The following is a 21782-nucleotide window of genomic DNA, read 5'->3' as shown; positions in this document are numbered from 1 at the left end:
GGCCCCAGGGGGAGTGATGGGCTGCGGCCAGGGAGGCGACCCGCACCGTGGGCTGCTGTCAGAGCCTTACTTATACCCAGGCTTCTCAGACTGGAGCTGCACAGACATGAATGTCCCCAACCCGTTACTGTGATTAGTGGTATTTTTGTAAATTATCATTTTTTATTCATCTCTTTTTTCTTTTTTCTTTTTTCAAGAGGAGAGAAGCAGAGCGCATACTTGAGACCTGAGACAGTCAACTTGTGGAACCGGCTTTGAAAGCGCTGCATGTGATGGTAGGCATAAGCCAGTTATTAATAACTCCACACTTTAATAACTTTAATAAAATTCACTTCCAGGTGCTACGGTAACTTAATATTAATGTCAACCTGGCGGATTTATAAAAGACTATCTGATTTAGGCACGCAGACGTCGAGTTTCATGATGAAGTCGTTACAGGTTTATCACAGGAGAAACCACGCAAGCGAAAAATCCCTATAATATTCCTATAATCCTACTTTAGGGCTTACTCGCGTCTGTGGTACTCAATAATGGTTTTTTTTTTTGTTTTTTTTTTTTTCATAACCATGTCAAATGTGGTGGTCTTTCTATTTCCTGTGGTGTCGCTATAGTGTTGGTGTACTACTCGTATTGTGTCATTTGTAAAGTAAAGGAGCCTTCTTTTGACCACAGGATTATTAGAGGGTTTTTGTTCATTAGCCATGTGAAAGTTGCATTCTTCGGTCAGCTGAGTTTCTTTTCTAGCCTTTAAGTGCCATTATATGTGTTTTTGTTTGGTTTTTGTTTTTTTAAGAAACATTTTCAGTTCAGAGAATACTTTTTGGAGGACTTCTCATTTTACTCTTCATTTGATCAGCTTTAAAAGAATACAGCTGTTATTCACTCAGGACATTTCTCAGCATACAGCCTTGTGCTTTCATTAGATAAGTGTCAGTCAGTGCACCTGTTCTTACACAGCATGAGAGCTGTCTGCGGCCGCACTTGTAGAACACACAACCTCTCTTGTGTGCTGGCCAAATGTGGTCAGAAATAACAGGAAAAGGCATTAAATTATTGAAAAAGGCGAATTAATAACACCAGTTATCACACATTTACTGGACTCGTGGAAATACTGTGTACACACACACACACAGAGAGAGAGAGAGAGAGAGAGAGAGAGAGAGAGAGAGAGAGAGAGAGAGAGAGAGAGGTCCTTTCCCTTAATATTCACCCAAAGTGTTCATAAAAGCTGATTCCAAGTAGTGCCACATGGTCATGGTCTTTTTTTTTTTCTTTCTTTTTTTCTTTCTTTGTGGCCAGTGAAAGGCACTATCACAGCCACAGTTAGTGGTTTGGTTCCCACTGAGGTGACCGCGGTAATTGAAGGTGTAAGTTTGAGTCGCAGTGTCCACAGATGTGTTTAACATGGTGACATTCAAATCATTTTGAATTATCATTACATAAAAGATATGTATGTATTTATATTTATGTATTTCCTCATTGTTTGATAGACTGATATTGTGGCTCTTTTCTTGCACAAAATGATTGTTAAAAATTTCCTGGAGCCACAGTAGGGTTAGGACATCTGTGCTTCATAGTTTGAACTAAAAATCTTAATTTTAGTTTAATTATAATAAAAAAAAAAAAAAAAAATAGGATGCATGAAAAATGTATTAATTTCAAGTCATTAGTACTTATTACTGTGGTTACCAGTACTAGAGTCTGTACAGAATAACAAGCACTTCAGCTGGAAAACAGAATACATGTGGAATACATGCAACGGAATTTGGCTTGGTGACACTGGTGCAGATTTCTCTCTCTCTCTCTCTCTCTCTCTCTCTCTCTCTCTCTCTCTCTCTCTCTCTCTCTCTCTCACTCACTCCATCTTGCTCACACACACACACACACACACACACACACCACATGCACACACACATATACAGGCAGATCCAGGCCTCATTCTTTGGAGTTTGTGTTCCACTTGTTGGTCTTCCAGTTTTTCCTATCCTCTGGTTTGTTTATGTCCTGTTTGTACATGTAAAGCAATGTGTGACAAACCTATTTGTCTAAAGCGCTTGGTTAATACATTTGACTAACAGAGTTTAATAGCATGTGCATGGCAGTTCATGGACAACATGGCCACACATACAGTAGGGAAGATTGGGGTAAATAGAGCCACTTTTTGTAATTCGTTATCTTACAGCAAAGCAAATATGAATTGATTACAAACAACACTTCATATACTTCAGCTTGCTGACCAGCCACAGAAATTAAAATATTGTTTCTAACTAATCCAGCTTTAGAGGTATGAGCCGTCAAAAAGTATTGGTCTTTTGGCAAAATTTACCCGCAGACAGTGGCAAATTAAATATTAATAAGTAATTAATAGTAGTAATGAATTCAATATCAAATGAAGTAAAGTAACACCATTTTTGAGAAATAATATACTTCATCCCAACAATGGAGCAAAGGTTTTCAACTCTGAAACAAGTCCAACATTTTGACATAAAGTTACAAACAGCAACAGGCAGTTTTCTCTGTGTATACTGCTGTTGCTGTGTGTGAATGTGTGTGAGAGTGTTAGTTGAAGGGTGTGTGCGTCCACAAGAGGGGGAGAGGGAGAGAGAGTGCAAGAATGTGTTTGAATGCATATGTGTTTTCTTAACATATTGTTGGATCCTCTACAACATATGCATAGGCTATATTTAACATTTAAGACCATGTGAATATTATATTGATGGGGGGGAAAGGGAGCCAATGGCTCCATATACCATGGCAGCATATTTTTCCTAGATTTTTACAAAATTGCTTGATGCACTTATGTGTATCAAGCAATTGCTTGGCACGATCTGGCACAGGAGGAATATGTCAGGCATCCCTAAAACTTTTTCATGTCAAGGATCCCCAAAATAGTTTCAGATAGGGCTGGGCGATAAAACGATGACAAAACGTCATCGCGATAAAAAGTGAGTCGATAACAATGATAAACTATGGTCATTTTTACTCGATATGCTGTGTCATACAGCAGAAGGGTGACAGACGCCTGTCACAGTGCACGGCCATTTTTCACTGCAAGGTTAATTGGTGCGGAGGTGAGTGTGTCGAGGTGAGGAGGGCAAAAGAGCATGCTGTGGACGGAACGAAAAGAGGGGAAAATGAGTGAAAGTGAGCAGCAAAGCGGTGATGAAGGAGAACACGTGTTATCATCAAAAACGGAAGAAATTGTGGATAAAAAAGGACACACAACGTCAATAATTTGGAAGTGGTTTGGCTACTTGAAAAGTGACGACGCACAGACAAAGCCGGCCTGCAAAATAAGTCGTCGGCTGTTGCCAACCAGGACTGGGAACACGACAAACCTTTTTCATCACTTGAAAAAGTGGCATCCCAGCGACTACACCGAGAGCATGAGAATCCGGGCAAAACAAGCAGTAAGTCCAACAAGTGTTGCTCAACGCCCTAGCACTCAGTGTTAGTGGGGCACCGAGATTTCTACCTCCAACATTTTGAGATTTAAAACCAGTCCGCTGTACAAAATTATTTTTATTCACTTTTATTTTATTTTACAGTTGAGTATTTAAATGTCTCAGGGCCTTATTTGTGACCTGTTTGTTTACTTTTTTGTTTTGGGTTTTTTGTTTGCATGTTTACAGTGTTGTTCTTTACACAATACTATATAATTTTATGTTAATAAACTATATCCTAAGTTCAACTAGTACATCTTTTGGTTTCTTCAGGTGACAGACATTATCAGGATACTTTTCAAACTGGCATCATTATTGAATTATATATCGTGATAAATATCGATATCGATCAATATGGGGAAAATTATCGTGATAATATTTTTTGCCATATCGCCCAGCCCTAGTTTCAGACCACAGTCCCTGTTTTGAAAAGATTAGGTCACATGGAATCCCCTTTGACTGAATATTTGATGTTAGATGTGATTGCACTAACATCCTGGCCGTTATGTAATGGTAAAGTTTTGCTGGGAACCACCTCCAAAGTGGCCTCAGGCAGGTCTGGGCTATATGTCATTTCACTTTACATACATCCTATCCTGCATGTTGTGCTCTTCCTCCACCCTTCCTAATTGTCTTCCGGTGACTTTGAAACCATATGGCCTCATGAGTGAAGCACTCTAGATTATATTGATTTTGGTTGCTTGTAGACAGTAATGCACTCACAAGGTCGTTGCGGCCACGTGAGAGTTGGTGCCAGTACAGTGCCAGTATTCTCTGAGGGAAGGAAGCAACATGGGCTGATAATGGTGCGGGCAGCTCTGAGTGCAAGATGCAAAGGTTTCTCTTGCCTCCTCCCAATTCCTCTCTCTCTTCCCCCATCTTCCTTGTTTTCCTGAGTAATGAGTTTACTTCCAAAATGAGAAATTTGCTGCTTGAAACTGGGGACATCTGCTCAGACCAAATTGCTTTTGGCATGAAATTATACTCGACGTTGAATCAATTGAAAGCAACTTTGAATCTTGTAGGTATGAAAGCATTCAACAATAGTTTTTGTCCTGGCTTAAAATGGGTCTTCTCCAGTGCCCAAATGCTAATTTGCATATTAGCATTTGCTATATTAATCTCACTAAAAGTCCCAAATCTTAGACATCTTTATAGTACTAGTTTGAATAGAAGAAAAGACCAGTTTCTCCACTGAATTGAATGTAAAAATAAAGAAAACAAAACAGCACATCTGTGATGGACTGGCGACCTGTCCAGGGTGTTTCACTGCCTTCGCCCTATGAGCGCTGGGATTGGCTCCAGCAACCCCCCGCGAACCTAGTGAGGATAAGCGGTTTAGAAGATGAATGAATGAATGAAACAGCACATCAACAAACCACAACATTATTAAGACCTGTAAACTGAATCTAAGACTTACATGATTTACATTACATGGACATGTCAAATGATATTTAACCGCAACACTGGTGATTCAATCCCAGGTGGTTCTGACACGGCCGCCATTTTGACATGAAATAGCAGGGTAAACACAGGTGCTACCGAAGAGTCTCTCAGTGAGCCAGCATGAAAAATAGCAGGAACCAGGGTCTGTTGGACCTAAATAGAACCGAACTTTAATTAATGTCATTAGTTTAGCCTGCTGCCTCATGTTTAGCCTGCTATCGCATGTCTAAATGGCTTGCTGTGGAAAGGGGCTATTCTATCATCCTTCAGCCATGAAAAATTAAGGCAGCAGTGGATTCTGTCTGCTGCATTTTCAAGGTAAACTTCCAAGTTTTGCCCAGCTTTCTCTTGACCTGATGCAACTGCACCCAGAGCACCAGTGACATCAAACTTTTCTCAAATGTGTCCTAGTCGTCCACATCATGGTATACCTAGTCATGATAAATCAGAGGCAACCGCACTTTTTGTATAATCTTGAAGACGAACCTTGTCCAGTTACCATTGTCTTATTACATCTATTCTTGAATACATTCCATGAAATGCAGAGGCTTTGTGGGATTCATTACATACATGATGACTGCACCTATTTCTTGACCAAGTGTTTAGGCTTTCAAGCTTATGAATTTTAACTAAAATAATTTTTTTTAGGACCTGGAGAAGCCCTGTTTTCTCACCAAAGGCTCTGCTGTGCAATTGAACACATTAATACTGTCTTTTTCTCCATTGTTTGAAAAAGTCACTCAAGTTGTTGTTTGTCACTTTTGAAAAACATTCAAATGGGTCTGTTAATTTGACAGCAACTTGTGTTTGTGCTTCGCAAGCAGGGACTTGTCTGTCAACATGTCCTTCAGTCTGCTGGGCAACATATCTCAAAATCTATTTTGTGGATTGCGGTGAAATTTGGTGAAAACATTCATGTTGCCCAGAGAATACAAGCTGTCATATTTTGTGACCCTATGCCCTTTCCCACAGCGCAGCTAACAAACCACATTGTTAATATTGCACACTAATATCTCTTGTTTTGTTTTCCTTTAATTAATTAATTTTGTGACAACATTAATGTTGGCTAGAGGATGAAACCTGGCAATTTTGGTGACACTATGACATTCCTGGTAGCGCTACAACAGGGCCAGCGGAAAATCTGGGAAAGCGGAAAACAGGACATAAACTAATTATGGTCATTAGTTGAGCAAGGGTTGTTTTTTGTTTCTGTTGCTCATGTACAGCCTTTCTTAGTCATTTGGCCTGTGTCAAGAGCTAAATTATTCAATGGGCCATGATTTCCTGTACATTTGCTGCTTCCTGTTATTATTATTATTATTATTTTTTTTTTTTTTTCAGTTAAAGGCTAGGACAAAGTGCCTTCTTTCTTTTTCCATGCTTGTCTGCATCATCCAAAGACTTTTGGGGCTTAAGCCCCAGATCTTTCCTCAAAAGCCCTGGATCTTTTTTTTTTTTAGCTTTATTTTTTATTTTTATCATTAGTTTATTATCCTATACGAACAATGTGCTTCTTGTGGAGAAGAAGCGGCGTGTCAATTTTCAAACTGATCGGACTTTGAGTTTTTTCATCACTTATCAACATGAATGGACAATGAGCCCAAACTACTATAAGAAACACATTATTCTGCCTGTCGTTGACTAGATGAAATGCACAATGGCATTTAATGTTTCTGTAATTTTCATTTCTGTGCTCTTTTTGTGAATTTGTATTGTAACCCAGGTGCAAACGATAGCCTGTTGCCTGGTTTCAGGAAGTAGCTTCGCGGCTGCCGAGCCGCGATTGGAGTTATTAACAGTTTCTTTGTTGATATATCGCTTTATACTCACTGTGACAAGCCCTAACTTTAAGGAGCCGCTTACCGCTGTGTTCCGTCGTGAGTGTGCCTGACGTTGTCATGTAAAACTGAACTGAAAAGCGAACTGGTGAGTGTTTGTTATGTTTGTAACCGCTAGCCTAGCTGTCTCCATATATTTCAAAGGGACCATGTTGGGTGCTTATAATGATTTGAAATGAACCGGAATGAATGTCAAATCAGAGATTATTGTATTGCATTGTATTATATTGACAAATGAAATGATATATTGATGCTTGTTGCTTTTGATGACAGGTCTCTTGTAATGCACTTTGTAAATACACTTATTGAGTTCCCCTTGAGTACCCTTCTTGTTATTTATGCACTTATTTATTCACACTGCATTCCAGTTAGAATATCTCTCTCATTCTTCCCAAAATGAAATGATAAGTAGTGTCTCACAAGAAATCATAGGGCACATTGCGAAGGAATTGAAACAGGCCAGGATGTGCTCTGTCAGTGAGTAGGTTAATGTGAAAAATAAGGCATTTTTAAGCCTTGCTCTAATTTTATGGGGAGATATATATATCAATCAATTCAGATTCAGATTTAAACAAGGATTTGTGTGGTATACTTTGTTTGTCGCCATGACCGTCCTATGTGCAGTTTGGGCTCATTCTCCATTCATGTTGATAGGCACCTGCACTTACTGATCTGAACTAGATGCCCAAAAGGCGTTACCAATATGGCTGCCTAGTGAACAGGCTAAAAGGCCTAAAAGGACTTTGATAGAACTACATGAGTGTTTTCAATTCCAGTGAGCCACCTGCTAGGCATATTGACCCTAATTAGGCATACACCCGCAATTGATTATACAGTAACTTGAATGCATTATATTTTAAGTCTTAATTTTGCCATTATAAATCTCTTAAAATTCCCCTGAAGCCACTATTTAAGGCGCTGTTTATCAAAATTTTCTCCCGCGGGAGCACACCAGCAGTAAGATAGAAGTTTTCATCAACATAAAATAAGAAATAAGCAAACAGCCTTCCCACAGTGTAGTGCCAGGAGCTGCGAGTGGACACAGGGTTGGTTAACAGACCGATTTCACCCGAGCTGCCGCTAACCGTCCCTGCAGCAGGGAAAAAATGTCTAAAGATTTGGAAATAAATAAAAAAAATTAAATTAATAAAAATATATATTTCTAATGCCACCTTTTGGTTTTCTATTCAATGCTTTACTCATGTACCACAACATCCTCATTTGGGGGTTTTCCAAGCAAATATTGATATATGTGATCGTTTGGTATTAAATCAGGATATATATTTCTGCCACCCCTTAAAGTCTCCATGCCACCCTCTTGCCACCTCATGAATATTTGTCTAGATCCGCCCCTGCCCTACACAATTTATGGGTGTTGAATTTCAGATGGTTTTCAAAAAGTCACTCTTGCTGCCTTTTGCAACACCAACATGCAAGTTTGCCTAGTGCAGCTTTAGTTTTACATACAACTATATTCAGAAAAATAGGATTTAAAAAAAAAAAGCAGCTGAACTGTGATTATGTCACTGTCAGCGCAATTCAATCAGAATCACTTAGTTGTACAGAAATGTACAGAAATTTGTCTTGGTGAGATGGGTTTAATTCTATTTAATACCTCATGTGATCTGTTCTTGTTTATATTCTACTTTTATTTCTGTATTGTATTTATATATGCTTCTGCAATGTCTCAGTTCCCAATAGGGACCATCATATATGTATATACATATACACATGCAAACACATGCACACATATAGTCCCTCATCTCTAACCGTACATTTTGTTCAGATCAGTTAGTGCAACTTTGCACTAACTGATCTGGTTCATTTGAGTGTATCAGCCTACTCATAAGAGCCTTTGTTCAGAGATAACATCATGGAATTTGATGATTTCCTGTTTATTCCCTAGGTTCTATTATGGTTACACAAATACCCATAAGATAAGCCCTCAAACAGACACCTTGGTCCAAGAAAATGCATTCCTTTCCGACATTCAGTTTCACAGCATTTGCATGCAAATATTTACACATATATAGCTTTTCCACTTCCACAGATGTTTGCAATTACAGGCTCTGTAATGAGACTGATCCCCAGGGAAAACATCTTTGGCTCATGCTTTGCCTTGTTTTCCTGTTACTGTCTGTGTGTGGTGGTGACGTAACTGCATTTCCTGCCAAGATATACCAGCTCTGTTTCTCTCTGTCCCTCTCTCTCTGCCTGTCCCTATGCCTGTCTGTGTCTCTCTCTCCAGCTCTTTTTGTTTGCTGTCACTGGCTACATCTATCTGAGTGAGCGCATGTGAATGTTAACATACTGATCATATTAAATCATGAGTTTTATACTTGCTGTATCTGAGCTTAACACCACAGAAGCTAGGGGTTAAATTCCTATTGAGTCCACTTATGCCAAACAAAACAAACAAACAAACAAACAAATACTCCATGTAATGTTTGCTTTATTAAAATCGGTTTATTAGTTTAGTTTATTAAATAAGAGACTGATGTTTACTTGCTTTTATTGAAATTCTCATAAAATACAAGTTCCAAAAAAAAAAAAAAAAAATCCTAACAGATGGACTATCTCGTGCACCCTATTCCCTGGAAACTGAGTGTACCGCTCCTTCCATTTGCTCATCTCACAATGATTCGCATATTTCTATATGTGTTGTGTATTTTAAAGGAACCACCAGCAGTATGGACTCTTTAGTAATGGAACTACAACAATATCAGTCAACCATATTGTTTCTGCCACAAGTCTCCAAGCCCCCAGCTCTGCTCCAGCACCTCTCTCCATCCCGTCCCTTTCAGCTACAGTGGCTTGTAGAACATACAAAAGCATGTTTCACATCAGTAACGGGCCGGTAGCCAGTCGCCAGCTAATTTAGTACAGTCCTCATCATTCTGAAATGTAAACTTAAGAGGTAAAATATTCCCCATTGGTCAACCCAGACACCAGTCCAGGCTCTGCAAGTATTTGAGTTTCTAAGCTATCTAATATTTTTAGCCACTTAGCTACTCACAAGGAACTGGCACACATCCAACTGAATTTCTCACCAGACTCTGAGATAACAGTGGAGTGACAAATCCATTGATCAACGCCACTTGAGAACCCCTGTTGATATTGTCATTTTGTGCACTAGTCAGCATACACATTACTGATTGTACCTTTAAGTGTGGTTTGGCCAAGGAAAGTTTTCCATAAGGGACAACAAAGTGTTGAGAGTGAACTGTTCTATTTTTGTTTTTGAGGGTGAAGAGGACATAAAGGAACGGGGACAAGAACGAAATTCTTCACGGTCTAGTCTTGCCAGCACTGAGTAACCTGAAATCAAATAACCCACGCCAATCCAACCACCATGAATGTCTCCACTTCCCCACACACCAACCGGACTGTCCCGCTGTGCTACTCGATCAACAGTCCCCCATTCAATTACAACCTCACCATTGCCTCAGCCTACTTTTCATCCATCTTCAGCGGTCTGGGCCTCACCTCCAACCTCATCGCCTTTGTGGTGCTCCTCAAGTCATTCCAGCGGGCACACAGCCTCTCTCGTTCCTCATTCCTCATCTTCCTGTGTGGCCTGGTTGTCACTGATTTCATGGGCCTTCTGGTCACAGGTTCCATTGTGGTCTCTTTCCACATCACCCACTTCAACTGGCGCGACCTAGACGCACATTGCCACTTCTGTAACTTCATGGGCATGTCCATGGTCTTCTACGGCCTGTGCCCTCTGCTGCTCGGTGCTTCCATGGCTGTGGAGCGCTTCGTGGGCATCAACCGGCCCTTTGCACGCTCAGCCAGTATGCCCAAGAGACGGGCGGTGTCCATGGTGCTGATGGTGTGGACATTCGCCGGCTGTGTGTCTCTGCTACCCCTGGGGGGTTTAGGCAGCTACCACATCCAGATGCCCGGTTCCTGGTGTTTTTTCAACATCAGTTCTCTGGGCACTGACATGGTCTTCTCCCTTCTCTTCTCACTGGTGGGGTTGCTGTCAATCACCGTGTCTTTTGTGCTGAACACGGTGAGCGTGGTGACACTGATCAAGGTGTGCTGCGGACAGGACAGAATGCAGCGTCGCCGGGACTACGAGGTGGAGATGATGGTGCAGCTCATCCTGATCATGGTCATTGCCTCCATCTGCTGGTGCCCCTTTCTGGTGAGTCGCCTTTTTGACATATGTGTATGCAACTAAGTCATGTTGGAGTTCTGAAGGACAGCCATCCAGTGAAAATAAGGAATTGAATTTGCTTCATTGGGATGTCCCGAATTTGTTTGGTGACAAAGTTTCATTTGCAATCTGCAACGAATTCCTTGAAAGTTGTAAGGATTTAGTAAATAATGATGATTGCGACTCAATTCTCAAAAGAATAGCACTTAGAAATACCTTTGGAGTTCAGGACAACTCTTTCACCCCATCATAACATAAAATATAAGAAGAATTTCACTCCGTTATTTATGTTTTTGCATGCATTTGATATCAAAACATTAGATTGGAGACATTTTAAAAGTGTTTCTTTAATTCTATTCTGTTAGTCTCATATTAGTCTCATGGGCCTAAGGGGGTTTATCCGTCCTCCGCCTCATCCTTAACATTAGTTAACGAAGTGGTGTGCCCTCCCATTTGAAACTGAATAGTCTGCCTTTTAAGCTGTATAGCAGTTATACTCAAGTTTGTAAAACTGAGTTTGTGGGTTCTATTTGTAAGCTGCACAAGGTAACTTTGCACTTTGGCAGCGTTGCATGTGGCAGTAGGAGATAACGTGTTGAATTTAGGCAAGTCTGAAAGACTAATGCTGGCTTTATGTAGTGCAACTGGAATGTAGCTTTAATTCTATGTGTAGTTGTAGAGGAGTTCTGTAGGATAGCAATCAAACAAAAATAATGAACTGGGTTTGTATCATTATTTAGAATGTGCTGTATGGCCACAGTAAGTGTTTGATTTTCAATCTGCCGTGAAATGCATTGTGGAAAATTGCCTTGAGTACAGCCAGCCTTAGTTACTCAAAAATCAAGCAAAGTGATGTCAGTAAAAGTGTATTCAGCTGCTGTCAGGATGAAAGTGATGAAGAGTTTTAACCATTGTTTGTGAGTCCAGCTTGTGTTGCACCAACAGTTTCCCACCAGCAACTGCATGAATCACACTCTGTATTTGTGATTTAAGGTCCATGTTTACATTAACAACAACCTTGTCTAGGTCAGTACCTTGCCTTGTAAATAGCTTGTAGTTTTCAGAATTGTTATTTTTTAAAATACTTGAATTATTTTCAGTGTTTCCACTGCTTCGCATCTGTTGATGTCGTCTTTAAGAATCTAAAGCCATCAGACAAACAAACATATTCTATTATTTTTGCATTAAATTATCTCTATGCAATCTCTGCTCAAAAAATATTGGTAAAATACTCTTGGAAGTTCTAATTGCGATACAAAAGCATGCTTTAATCACTTCCTTACTTCAAAAGAGCCCCGAAGCCAACTGATAAAAAGCTGAAGAATAATTAGCAGAAAGCAGCTTTTTTTGTGCTGCTATGCGCCACCAGTGTCCAGGAAGCACCGCTGGCAGTGTGTCAATGTGTGTGTATCTGTGACTGTGTGTGCGTTTCTGTGTATGTGTGCGTGTTCTGTGGTGATAAGGCCAATGGGAGAAATGGCCATGTCCGGCTGCAGACAGGAATATCCGCTTTGCACCCCATGCTAGGTTTTCAGTTTCCTCCAACTGTCTAGCTTACTATCTTCAAAGGACTGCACTTTGGAGAGAACTGTCCACTGAACATCACGTATGATGTACAACAAAGATCATTGATGGGAAATTGTGACAGTTGTGTTGCTCAGTAGGAACTGTATGACAGTAACACTGCCAAAGTTAGAGCTAGAGATTAGAGATTAGTGGGCTCCACCAATACTAAAAATACATTCACTCATGGCACCGTAGAACACTTTGAATTTTGTCAGTTCAAGTTTTTCTCTTTCTCAGTTTCAGTGTTTGTTATCAGCCTCCTCTTCAAATGTACAAAGTAAAATGAGCCGTCATGAAGTTGGTCCCAAGCCCCTTTTATCCACTTCCCCTTACCATGCTTCATTTCTCCTGGCATGAGCTGGATCCCAGTTGAGATGCCACAGTCTCAATGTTTTAAATCAGTTAAAACTGAAAACATTCAACGCAGAGGGCGACGCTGGGGGCTGAATGCATTTCTAAAAATGCAGGATGTTATCATTCTGACAATGGGATTTGGCAAAAGTTTGATTTAATTTATCAAATAGCCCCACTGGAAAGGAACCCCACTGAATCATTCATCCAAAGATTTTTCGTTGGCTTTTTGGCGGTATAGAGCTCTTGTATTTGTAATGAGCCCTTTGGCCAACAAATTGACTTGGTACAAAAACAGCACAAAGTGTCAGCATTGATTGACATTTTGGTAGCTGGCTAAAGTTGTTAGGCTGATTGGAAACAGTGCTGTAAAACTGTAAAGCAGTAGCAGTGGCTACATCACAGCAGATGAACCAGGTCGCTAGTGATCGGTTAGTGGAATTCAAATCCCTCCACCTACAGAGAGCAGCTAATATGGGGGCCAATTCCAAACTGAGTAATGGAGTGGAAAGGGAATGGTCTTCCAGTCTGGCGATCAGGATACCTGATGATAGCAATCATTGTCTCGCCAGCCCTATCTAACCCCGTGTGTGCTGCCCTGCCCAGATATATATTCTGAAGAGCGCTGTGACTGGTGAACCTGCAACACCCGAGAATACTTTGTTCTACATACGGATGGCCACCTGCAATCAGATATTAGACCCTTGGATATACATTACGTGTCAAGAATCTCGACTAAGGCGAGTAGAAGAAAAATACTAGTCCAGATAACAGTAACATAGTGGCCCCAAAGTCACTGCTCACCCCACTCTCATGCTTTTGGACTGCTTAAACATCTGTCAAGGAACCTCATAGGTTCATCAGCGCATGAAAGCCTCTTGGCGTCTTCCAGCTTCCAAATCACATTACCCATGATGACCTCCATGATGGCCAGTGTCCCATCTTGATGTCGTTTCTGCTTTATATGCTTCAGTTCATTCCTATGCAGCCAATAAACTTTTCACTTGTGCAGTTTCAGTCTTTCCTCATGTTTACACTGCAAAAACTCAAAATCTTACGAAGACTATTTGTCTTATTTCAAGTCAAAAATGTCTTATTCCTAGTCAAAATATCTCATTACACTTAAAATAAGACATGATCACCTCAGAAGTAACTTGTTTTTAGACAATTGTCTCTTGTTTCAAGTGAAAATTTGCTTGAAACAAGTGAAAATTTGCTTGTTTCATTGGCAAAATTTGTTTCTTGTTTCTAGCTAATTTTCACTTATTTTAAGTGAATTTTCACTTTTTCTACTGGCAAATTTTGCCAATGAAACAAGCAAATTTTCACTTGTTTCAAGTGAATTTTCACTTGAAACGAGTGAAAATTGTCTAAAAACAAGTTACTTCTGAGGTGATCATGTCTTATTTTAAGTGTAATGAGATATTTTGACTAGAAATAAGACATTTTTGACTTGAAATAAGACAAATAATCTTGGTAAGATTTTGCGTTTTTGCAGTGTATGCCCCATTTTTCCACTTTCATTCCCTCAGACTAACCTTATTGAAAGTATGGTGCATCTGCAGACTGGAGTTTTAGTCCTATGCACATTTCTCAGAGGCACGCCTACTCCGGATGCAGAAATAATCCGGCGTATTGGTTTAATACAGTTTTAATGTTAATCTGCATGTAAACACTCTCATCACCTTCTTTGACTCTGCCCTGCAGGTTTAATTCACTCAACGAGGTCATTTCTGCTTCTTGGGCTTCGTCCCTGAGAAATGCAAAGTAACTAAAACATCAGCTTGCGTTTTATCTCACCATCTGCCTTGTATGCAGCAGTTTTTGACAAATTGGTTTATGCATGCGTAGCAATTCTGTATGGGCACTGCACAGTGTATTTAAGAATTTAAGAATTTTCTGTATATATGTATGTAAGAATGTAAGAATTATATTTAAACTACCAGTTCAAAACCCTCAGAAGGGTCAGAATTTGTATTATTTTTATTTGAAAGATGGCCAACAATGAGCAAATTTGCCTGTCCTGAAGTGCCTTGATGGGCTAATGCTAATAAGGCAGAAATGAGGCTGCACTCAGGCAGAGGGAATAACTGTGTGTGTGTGTGTGTGTGTGTGTGTGTGTGTGTGTGTGTGTGTGTGTGTGTGTAGTTGTTGTTTTCTTGTATCCTAAACAATTTTCAATCTTTGTCATTTTCTTTTTGCCTTTCTTCTTTTCTTCTTCTCTCATTACTGTTCTTGTTCTGTCTCCCTCGAGCATCCATCCATCCCTCCTGTACCTCCCCTATTCCTCCCTCTCCCACTTCCTCCTTCCCTGTCTCCATCCCTCTTTCCACGTCTCCTCCACCAGGTGTTTATTGCACAGACTGTTCTGTCTGGAAGTCGTCTCCAGATCCGGCTCCTGCTGCTGTGGCTTCGCTTCGTCACCTGGAACCAGATCCTGGACCCCTGGGTGTACATCCTCTTTCGCCGGGCCGTTCTCAAGCGCATCTACCCCCGTTTTGACTGGTCCCGTGGCTCCATCATGACCTTGTACCCGTCCTTCAGTGGCACAATCCGCAGGTTCACCCGCTCTTCACTCGGGAGCAACCTGGGCCACGACGAACCGGGAGGGACAGAGAAGTCAAATGTAACACCACCATCTACACTGAAGCTGTCGCCTCCTTCTCCTGACGTCTTGTATCAAAGTTGTGGCTCAGTTTGACAAGACGGCAGATTCAGTGACATCATTGGAGTTTTGTGTTAATTTGGAAGGAACTGAATAGTTTATCCTGTTGGACAGTGTATCTGACAATAGATGTTTTACATGGCCAGTACAGGCATTTAGCCCTGATGCTGTTATTCAGAGCAGTTTATTATTGAGCAGCAATTTAGTGCCCAAGAACACTTCAGCAGGATACATGGTGGCTGAGGAATCAAAGAATACTCTGTCTAACCACGAGGCCAGGCTTCAGGAACCTTTTTTTTTCAGCTGATACATTTTTTTCCTGAAGAACCACAACATGCACCACCACCAGCGCCACCCTCTGCACCTTCCTTCCCCAGGCATTGTCACAATGTAACTGGCACTTATGTTACGAGACACACACACATACACACAGATGGCTCCACACACAGTCATAGGGTTTTTTCACATCTGTAGCTTGTGTGCTGTGGTTCCAAACAGTGCATTGTTCATTTAGTATGGTGTGGTTTCACACAACAAAGAATTCAGTTCAACCCAAATGTATCAACAATGCTGGGTTGGAAGGCGGTTGTTTTCTTTTCCTCTCTCACTTTATTGTACAAACACATTTTAGCAGTATATCAGCAGGCTCTCGGTCAGGTTCTGTTGGGCAGGTTTGATTGCTCATTTCACACCTGCCCATATAAACTGCACCAAGGTGGTAAAGGTACCAGTTTTATCCAGTCGGACTAAACAAGTCAGGTGTGAAAACACCTGTAAACCTGATATTGATGGCACAGGGTATTGAAATTTGACACCTTAATGATACCCAGTCTAAACAAAATGCCTTACTATTACTGATTATGGGGAGAGTGTCGAGTGTCATTGGCACCATGTTTGTATATCTTGTAAACGTCAAGCCGCCACATGCAGCTCACTTGACCACTGCAGGCTCTTGGTTTTCACACCAAATTGGGCTACTATGAAAACAGAATCAACGGTGAAAAATCCAAGAGGTGCATTTTTTGTCAGTTTATAAAACACACCGCCGAAAAGCAAAGTCAATAGATAGTGTAAGCCAGTCATCATCACAAAAGCATTGTGGGAACAGGCACCATGATCACAGGATAGGACCCCAGAGGGACTATCAGTGAGCTCTTTTATTGCTGTTGTTGTGGTGAGTCCACTTTTCTCATATAGTGGTCCCACACTTCCTCTGTGAGCTTGTCTCTGTAAACTTTGTTTCTCTGGAGTGCAATCTTTACGCAGTTGTTCACTTGAATCTTTCAGTACTATTTTTATTCAGTCATCACACACAATACAATAATTAGAAATATACTGTATACAATATACAAACTAGTATACAGTTAGTATAAACCGTCTAGACAGTTTACTGTAAACAAAGGATTAAGAGTGACACTTAAGTTGTAAAGTAAGCAGAATCATAATGCTTATTAATTTAAGTTACCTTCCAAAAATAAAAATAAATAAGACTAGCAGCATTTATCACGCTTTCCTTCAAATATGGTGTGTATACCCCACATTGCAGTGCATGTCACGTGGGTTCACATTCTCTATAGAGCAGGCACACTGGGAGAAAAACAGAGAGAGGCCAGGGCAGGTCAAGCCGTGTATTTGTGGGAAAGAGACTTTAGTGGTTATTTTACTGTTTTAGTTCCATGCTCTTGTGGAAACCAGGTTTCTGTCGGGACCTGGAAGACTTCTGGCAAAGAGCCAGAAATGGCTCGCGAGCCATAGTTTCCTGACAACTGCACTAAACATTCGCAAAACAGCCCATGCATCTGAAACACATCTGGTTATTGACGATAGTGGTTCCTGATCACCCAGATATGAACTGGGATTGTTATGCTCTGAAAAAGAAGTTTCAGACAGTTCTTTCCAGTAGCATCTGGATTTGATCAGGCCTTTGCAGTATGAAAAACTGCTGTTCTCAGCATCACTGATGCAGTGCCAGAACACCCAGCTATCAATCCAAAAGCCAGCAAGGCTGTGTATCTCTGTGTGTGTTTGTGTGGTCTGATGATCTGCAGCTGTTCAGCATCGCTGTATATCAGTCATAACAAACTCTAACTTTGATATACGATGTGGTGGTTGATAAATCATACATCTTGCACAGGCAGGTAAAGGTCCTTTTTTGTAAAGTGCCATTCGGACAGTTCTTTTAATGTGATACTTCACAGGGAGAACACTTTTCAGAGCTCAGCTGCTAAAATAGGCTGTTCTCTCCCCCACTCCTGCTTTGAATCTTAAAGCCAGAATGAGTAGGATTTTCCTAATAATAATTTTAAAAAAATGTATAGACTCATACATTATCCCCTTCAGTCATCACTGCTGAGCCACTAGAAGTGTGAGTTGGTGTGTGTGTCTGCAGAGACCTTGCCCTGTATCTTCTCATTTTTTAATGAACTTGGGACTCTTCTTGGTGTCAGCCTTTGGGCAATGGCTGTCGCTCCCAGCCAATCACAATCACAGCTAATCTCTCATACAACAGGGCTTATCAGCCTAATATTTTTGGTATGACTATGTGATCAAGGAGCTCTCATGTCGGCAGTGATTCAGAACCTTTGAAAAACCTGTTTTATACTGCATTTGAGTCCAAAGAAGGGCAGATGCCCAGGCAGTGCCTTCATAGTTTCAATTTTCCCAGTAGGCAAAAAAGTATAGTTTGTCGCCCAAGTCTCAGCACTGCAGAAGAGGAGATCCACCTGGAGGAGATCTGTACTGTTTTGCGAGCAGTCTTCCAGTCTTTCACTCTGTGTTCAGGGTTATACTTTGAAGGAGGTCCTTTTTGAAACGATCGACCTTGAAAACTAATTGGAAAAACCTTGAATGTTTGCGGCAACAGTGTGACAGTGGATCCCCAGAGTCCTAATTCTGAAAACTGACTGCTCTCGAGTTGCTGCAGAAGTGCTTCAAAGTGAAAATGTTTCTGCTAAAATGAAATATTGCCTAAAATATCCAGAGGCAGGCCTCCTACATAGTTCATCCTCAAAAGACCACAGTTTTTCCATTTGTCAGGTTTTTTTTGTTTTTTGGTTTTTGGTTTTTGGTTTTGTTTTGGATTGACTTTAAGGTTGCATTCAGCATGGTGTGTGCACATAAGGAAATAACAAAATGAGTGTCAATTAGGTCATATTGCACAGTGGAACAGTGGGAACATGTACTCTGTACTGACGCATTATGGCTCTATATTAATCACAGTCTTTTAGGTCAGTTCTTTTCAGGACCTGGAGGTGATCAGTTAATTTTCAGTCCATTGAAAGACTTTCCAGACCTACGTAGGAGCACTGCATATTGCTTTAACACTCCTTTAACTCATGTTTGCCATATTGATTGTTTGTTATATGTGATATTGATTGATTGTCATATGTAAGTCACATACACGTTTGTCAGAAAAAAAGAAGTTGAGAGTAGATGAAAAGTTGAAAACATGGAAAATAAAAGTGGATTTTGATGATGATGTGATCATTGCATCAAATCAAATCATGGATATTTGCTTGAAGCATGAAATTACACTGTTTAGATAGTCAGGACTGAAAAAATGTCAAAGATCAGGACTAAAACATATAAGAATAATATTTATTTGTAATGTACTCTCTGTATAAAAGGTTTAAAAAGTGTTTAAAATCCAAAAATGTTTTCTATCACTTTAGGGGGGAAAAAAATCAGTACTTAAAATGTTATTTAATGTTATTTATCATCTTATAGAGTAATCACTCTGTGAAAGAGTATCATCATCGACTTACTACCTGACATCACTGATAGTTTTACATTTGTTATTCAAGAAAATGAATAGATTAATGAATAAATGAAGAAAGAAATTAAGAAATTAATTAAAATTATTCATCATGGAAGTAATATTGCCACTTAGTTACTGCACTCTCTGGGAGCAGAGGTTCATTAGGACAGTGGATGTTGTGTTTTAGTTACGCTCCACAAATTGGAAATTGCAACCTCTGTCATCTTAAAAAAACAAGATAACTCAGCTGCCTTGCCTGTGCCTGTGGCTTTTATGCCTCATGCCTTCCTCATCTAAACCATGTTAACTTCCAGATTGGAGTTGCACCCTCTGTGATCCAGTTGGCCCGTAAGAAGAATTAATCTCATTGGTTGAGTTAAACCTCACTGAGAAGAGCCAAAGAAAGTTTTTCAAAGCAAGTCAGCTAACATCAGACAGCTACAAAACTATTCATTGCCAACAGCCAAGTTTGAATAGCAAAAAAAAATTAACTCCATATGACACAATAGCACACCAGTAAATAAATGCTGATTGTGACAGTGTCCTCAAACAAAAAAAGAGTCCAGTTTCATCATTTCATGGCATTGCAAAGAGCGCAGTATTCATGAACGTGCAGGGTCAGCAGAGACGAGCTAACAAGGAACAAACGAAAAAGGTGTGCTTCTTTGCCTCCGTCTGTTGAAGTTCAATGAGATTATTTCTGCTTGTAGAGCAGCTGTACAGACCTGTTCAGCTAAATCTCCAGCGTGCCATCAGCTGAGAGGGTGACGACAAATAATGATGAGAATGAATTGAAAGTTGTTTGGGACGGTAGTGGGGGCAGGTAGATAACAAAGACATATTATTGCTGAAATTGAAATAGTCATTTATTACACTACTTGCATCTGGGAAAAAGTAACAATATTGTTGTAATGTGTTACTCATTTACTACCCAACACTGATCCTACAAAACATCATTTGCTTGGACTTCCTGTACTATTTTGTGAGTGCTGCTTCTTAAAAATCCCTATACTGTCATATTACCTGTGTAACATCTTATGTGTAGCATGTTATTCTTGAGTAACAAATACTGTAAGTTAAGGATCCATATTACCTTCTGCTCATGAAGTGTCTGTGTTGAATGTGTTTGACAAAAGCAGCATGTGGTTTTCCATGTAAATAAATGACCGACAGAGAATAAGAAATCTATTGGAGTGGGATTTTTAATGCATTTGTGAGGCACGCAAGAATGTGAAAGCTGTAAACTCCAGCCATTTTTTATTTACAAATGAAACATAGTGAAATAATGTGCCCTACATTTTCAGGTCTTCATCAAGTGATGCTGTAATATACATCATGTCAAATCAAAAGCTTACAATCACACAAACGCTTAGAACACTGTAGCCCCGATGGATGATCTTCTCCCTCTCCAGAGACTCACATCAAACTGTGTGCTGAAATACTGGCAGTTGATCCCTTGTCACACATGCAAACACAGATATCTCAACAGAACATGATTTAATACTTTATTCTAAATTGTTAGGCTCCACTCCTCATCTCAATGTTGTCCTTTTTTGTAGAACAAGGGAATATTAAACTGTTGAACTTCAGCTTGTAGTTTCATGATTCTCCACAGAGAAAATTACAATGGATCATTGTAGGGGGGAATATTATGGAGACTGTATAAACTCAAGGTTTTTTCTCAGAAATTTCCCACTGTGATCTCAGAATATCCAATTTTTTTTTTCTTGGCTTCCCCCTACAATGGCCCTAATACGCCGTCATAGAGAATGGCACACATCAGAGCTAAATTCCGCGATACCAAGGTATGAGACACTGATAAACATCCCAAGTTTATACATTCAATATTCAAAACTGGAACAGTATGTCACTTTTCTCACAAATGTGAACAATGTCTATTTACATTCTGTCTTTAAAAGAAACCAAACAACAAGATAACATAAAAAGGCTTCAAATACCTCAGGAAATAAGAGTGACACTACAAATATGTTAGTGAGATACTATGCAGTTACAATATTAATCAAGCAGTGAACATGAAGACCTTCATTTTTCAGGCAAACAACAAGATTAAAGAAAATAAGGGCAAAGGGTGTGCATTTTACCAGCTACTTCAAGCTAATACAGCTGCAAAGTGGGCAGAGGTTCTGGAAGTATTTTCCCGATTCCCCACTGTGTTTTCAATTTTTTTTCTTTTACTACACATAACCACAATATAGTGCTTCTACAGTACTACAGGGTTACGTTATGACCATGGCTTTACAATGTTACACCTTCATGTTTTTCTGTCGGTCAGTATGTTAAATGGTGCAAAATGCTCCACTACCCATGAGCTACACTGCTAAAACAGACAAATATACTCAGTAAAATATTATATTGTATTCCAGATCAGAGGTTGCCATCAGGACCATAGCTGCTGAAATGACTGAAGTGTATGTGAAAAACGTCAACGAGTCTGAGTAACAGAATTGGAAGCTTGAGCCAATGTCTCCTAAAGTTGTTCTGTGCACAGTTTTTTATCACTATTATTTTTTATCCAGTAAGTATGAATCTT

General features: G+C 40.0%; 1 protein-coding gene across 2 annotated transcripts; it reads left to right on the top strand.

Annotated features, from left to right (window-relative positions):
* The first annotated feature begins 92 nt into the window (after positions 1 to 92).
* On the top strand, positions 93 to 17240 carry tbxa2r (thromboxane A2 receptor). 2 transcript variants are annotated; one of them, XM_030050450.1, is made up of 3 exons: positions 93 to 275; positions 9973 to 10880; positions 15157 to 17240. In XM_030050450.1, the coding sequence occupies exons 2-3, from the start codon at positions 10080 to 10082 to the stop codon at positions 15508 to 15510; spliced, it is 1155 nt and encodes a 384-aa protein (XP_029906310.1). In that variant the 5' UTR covers positions 93 to 275; positions 9973 to 10079; the 3' UTR covers positions 15511 to 17240. The 2 variants fall into 2 exon arrangements, with proteins under 2 accessions (XP_029906310.1, XP_029906311.1); XM_030050451.1 differs by lacking the exon at positions 15157 to 17240 and adding an exon at positions 13416 to 13624.
* Positions 17241 to 21782: the final 4542 nt, after the last annotated feature.

This window comes from Myripristis murdjan, chromosome 4, assembly GCF_902150065.1.
Source record: "Myripristis murdjan chromosome 4, fMyrMur1.1, whole genome shotgun sequence".
Lineage (NCBI taxonomy): Eukaryota > Metazoa > Chordata > Actinopteri > Holocentriformes > Holocentridae > Myripristis > Myripristis murdjan.
This window is presented reverse-complemented; position numbering and strand designations above follow the sequence as displayed.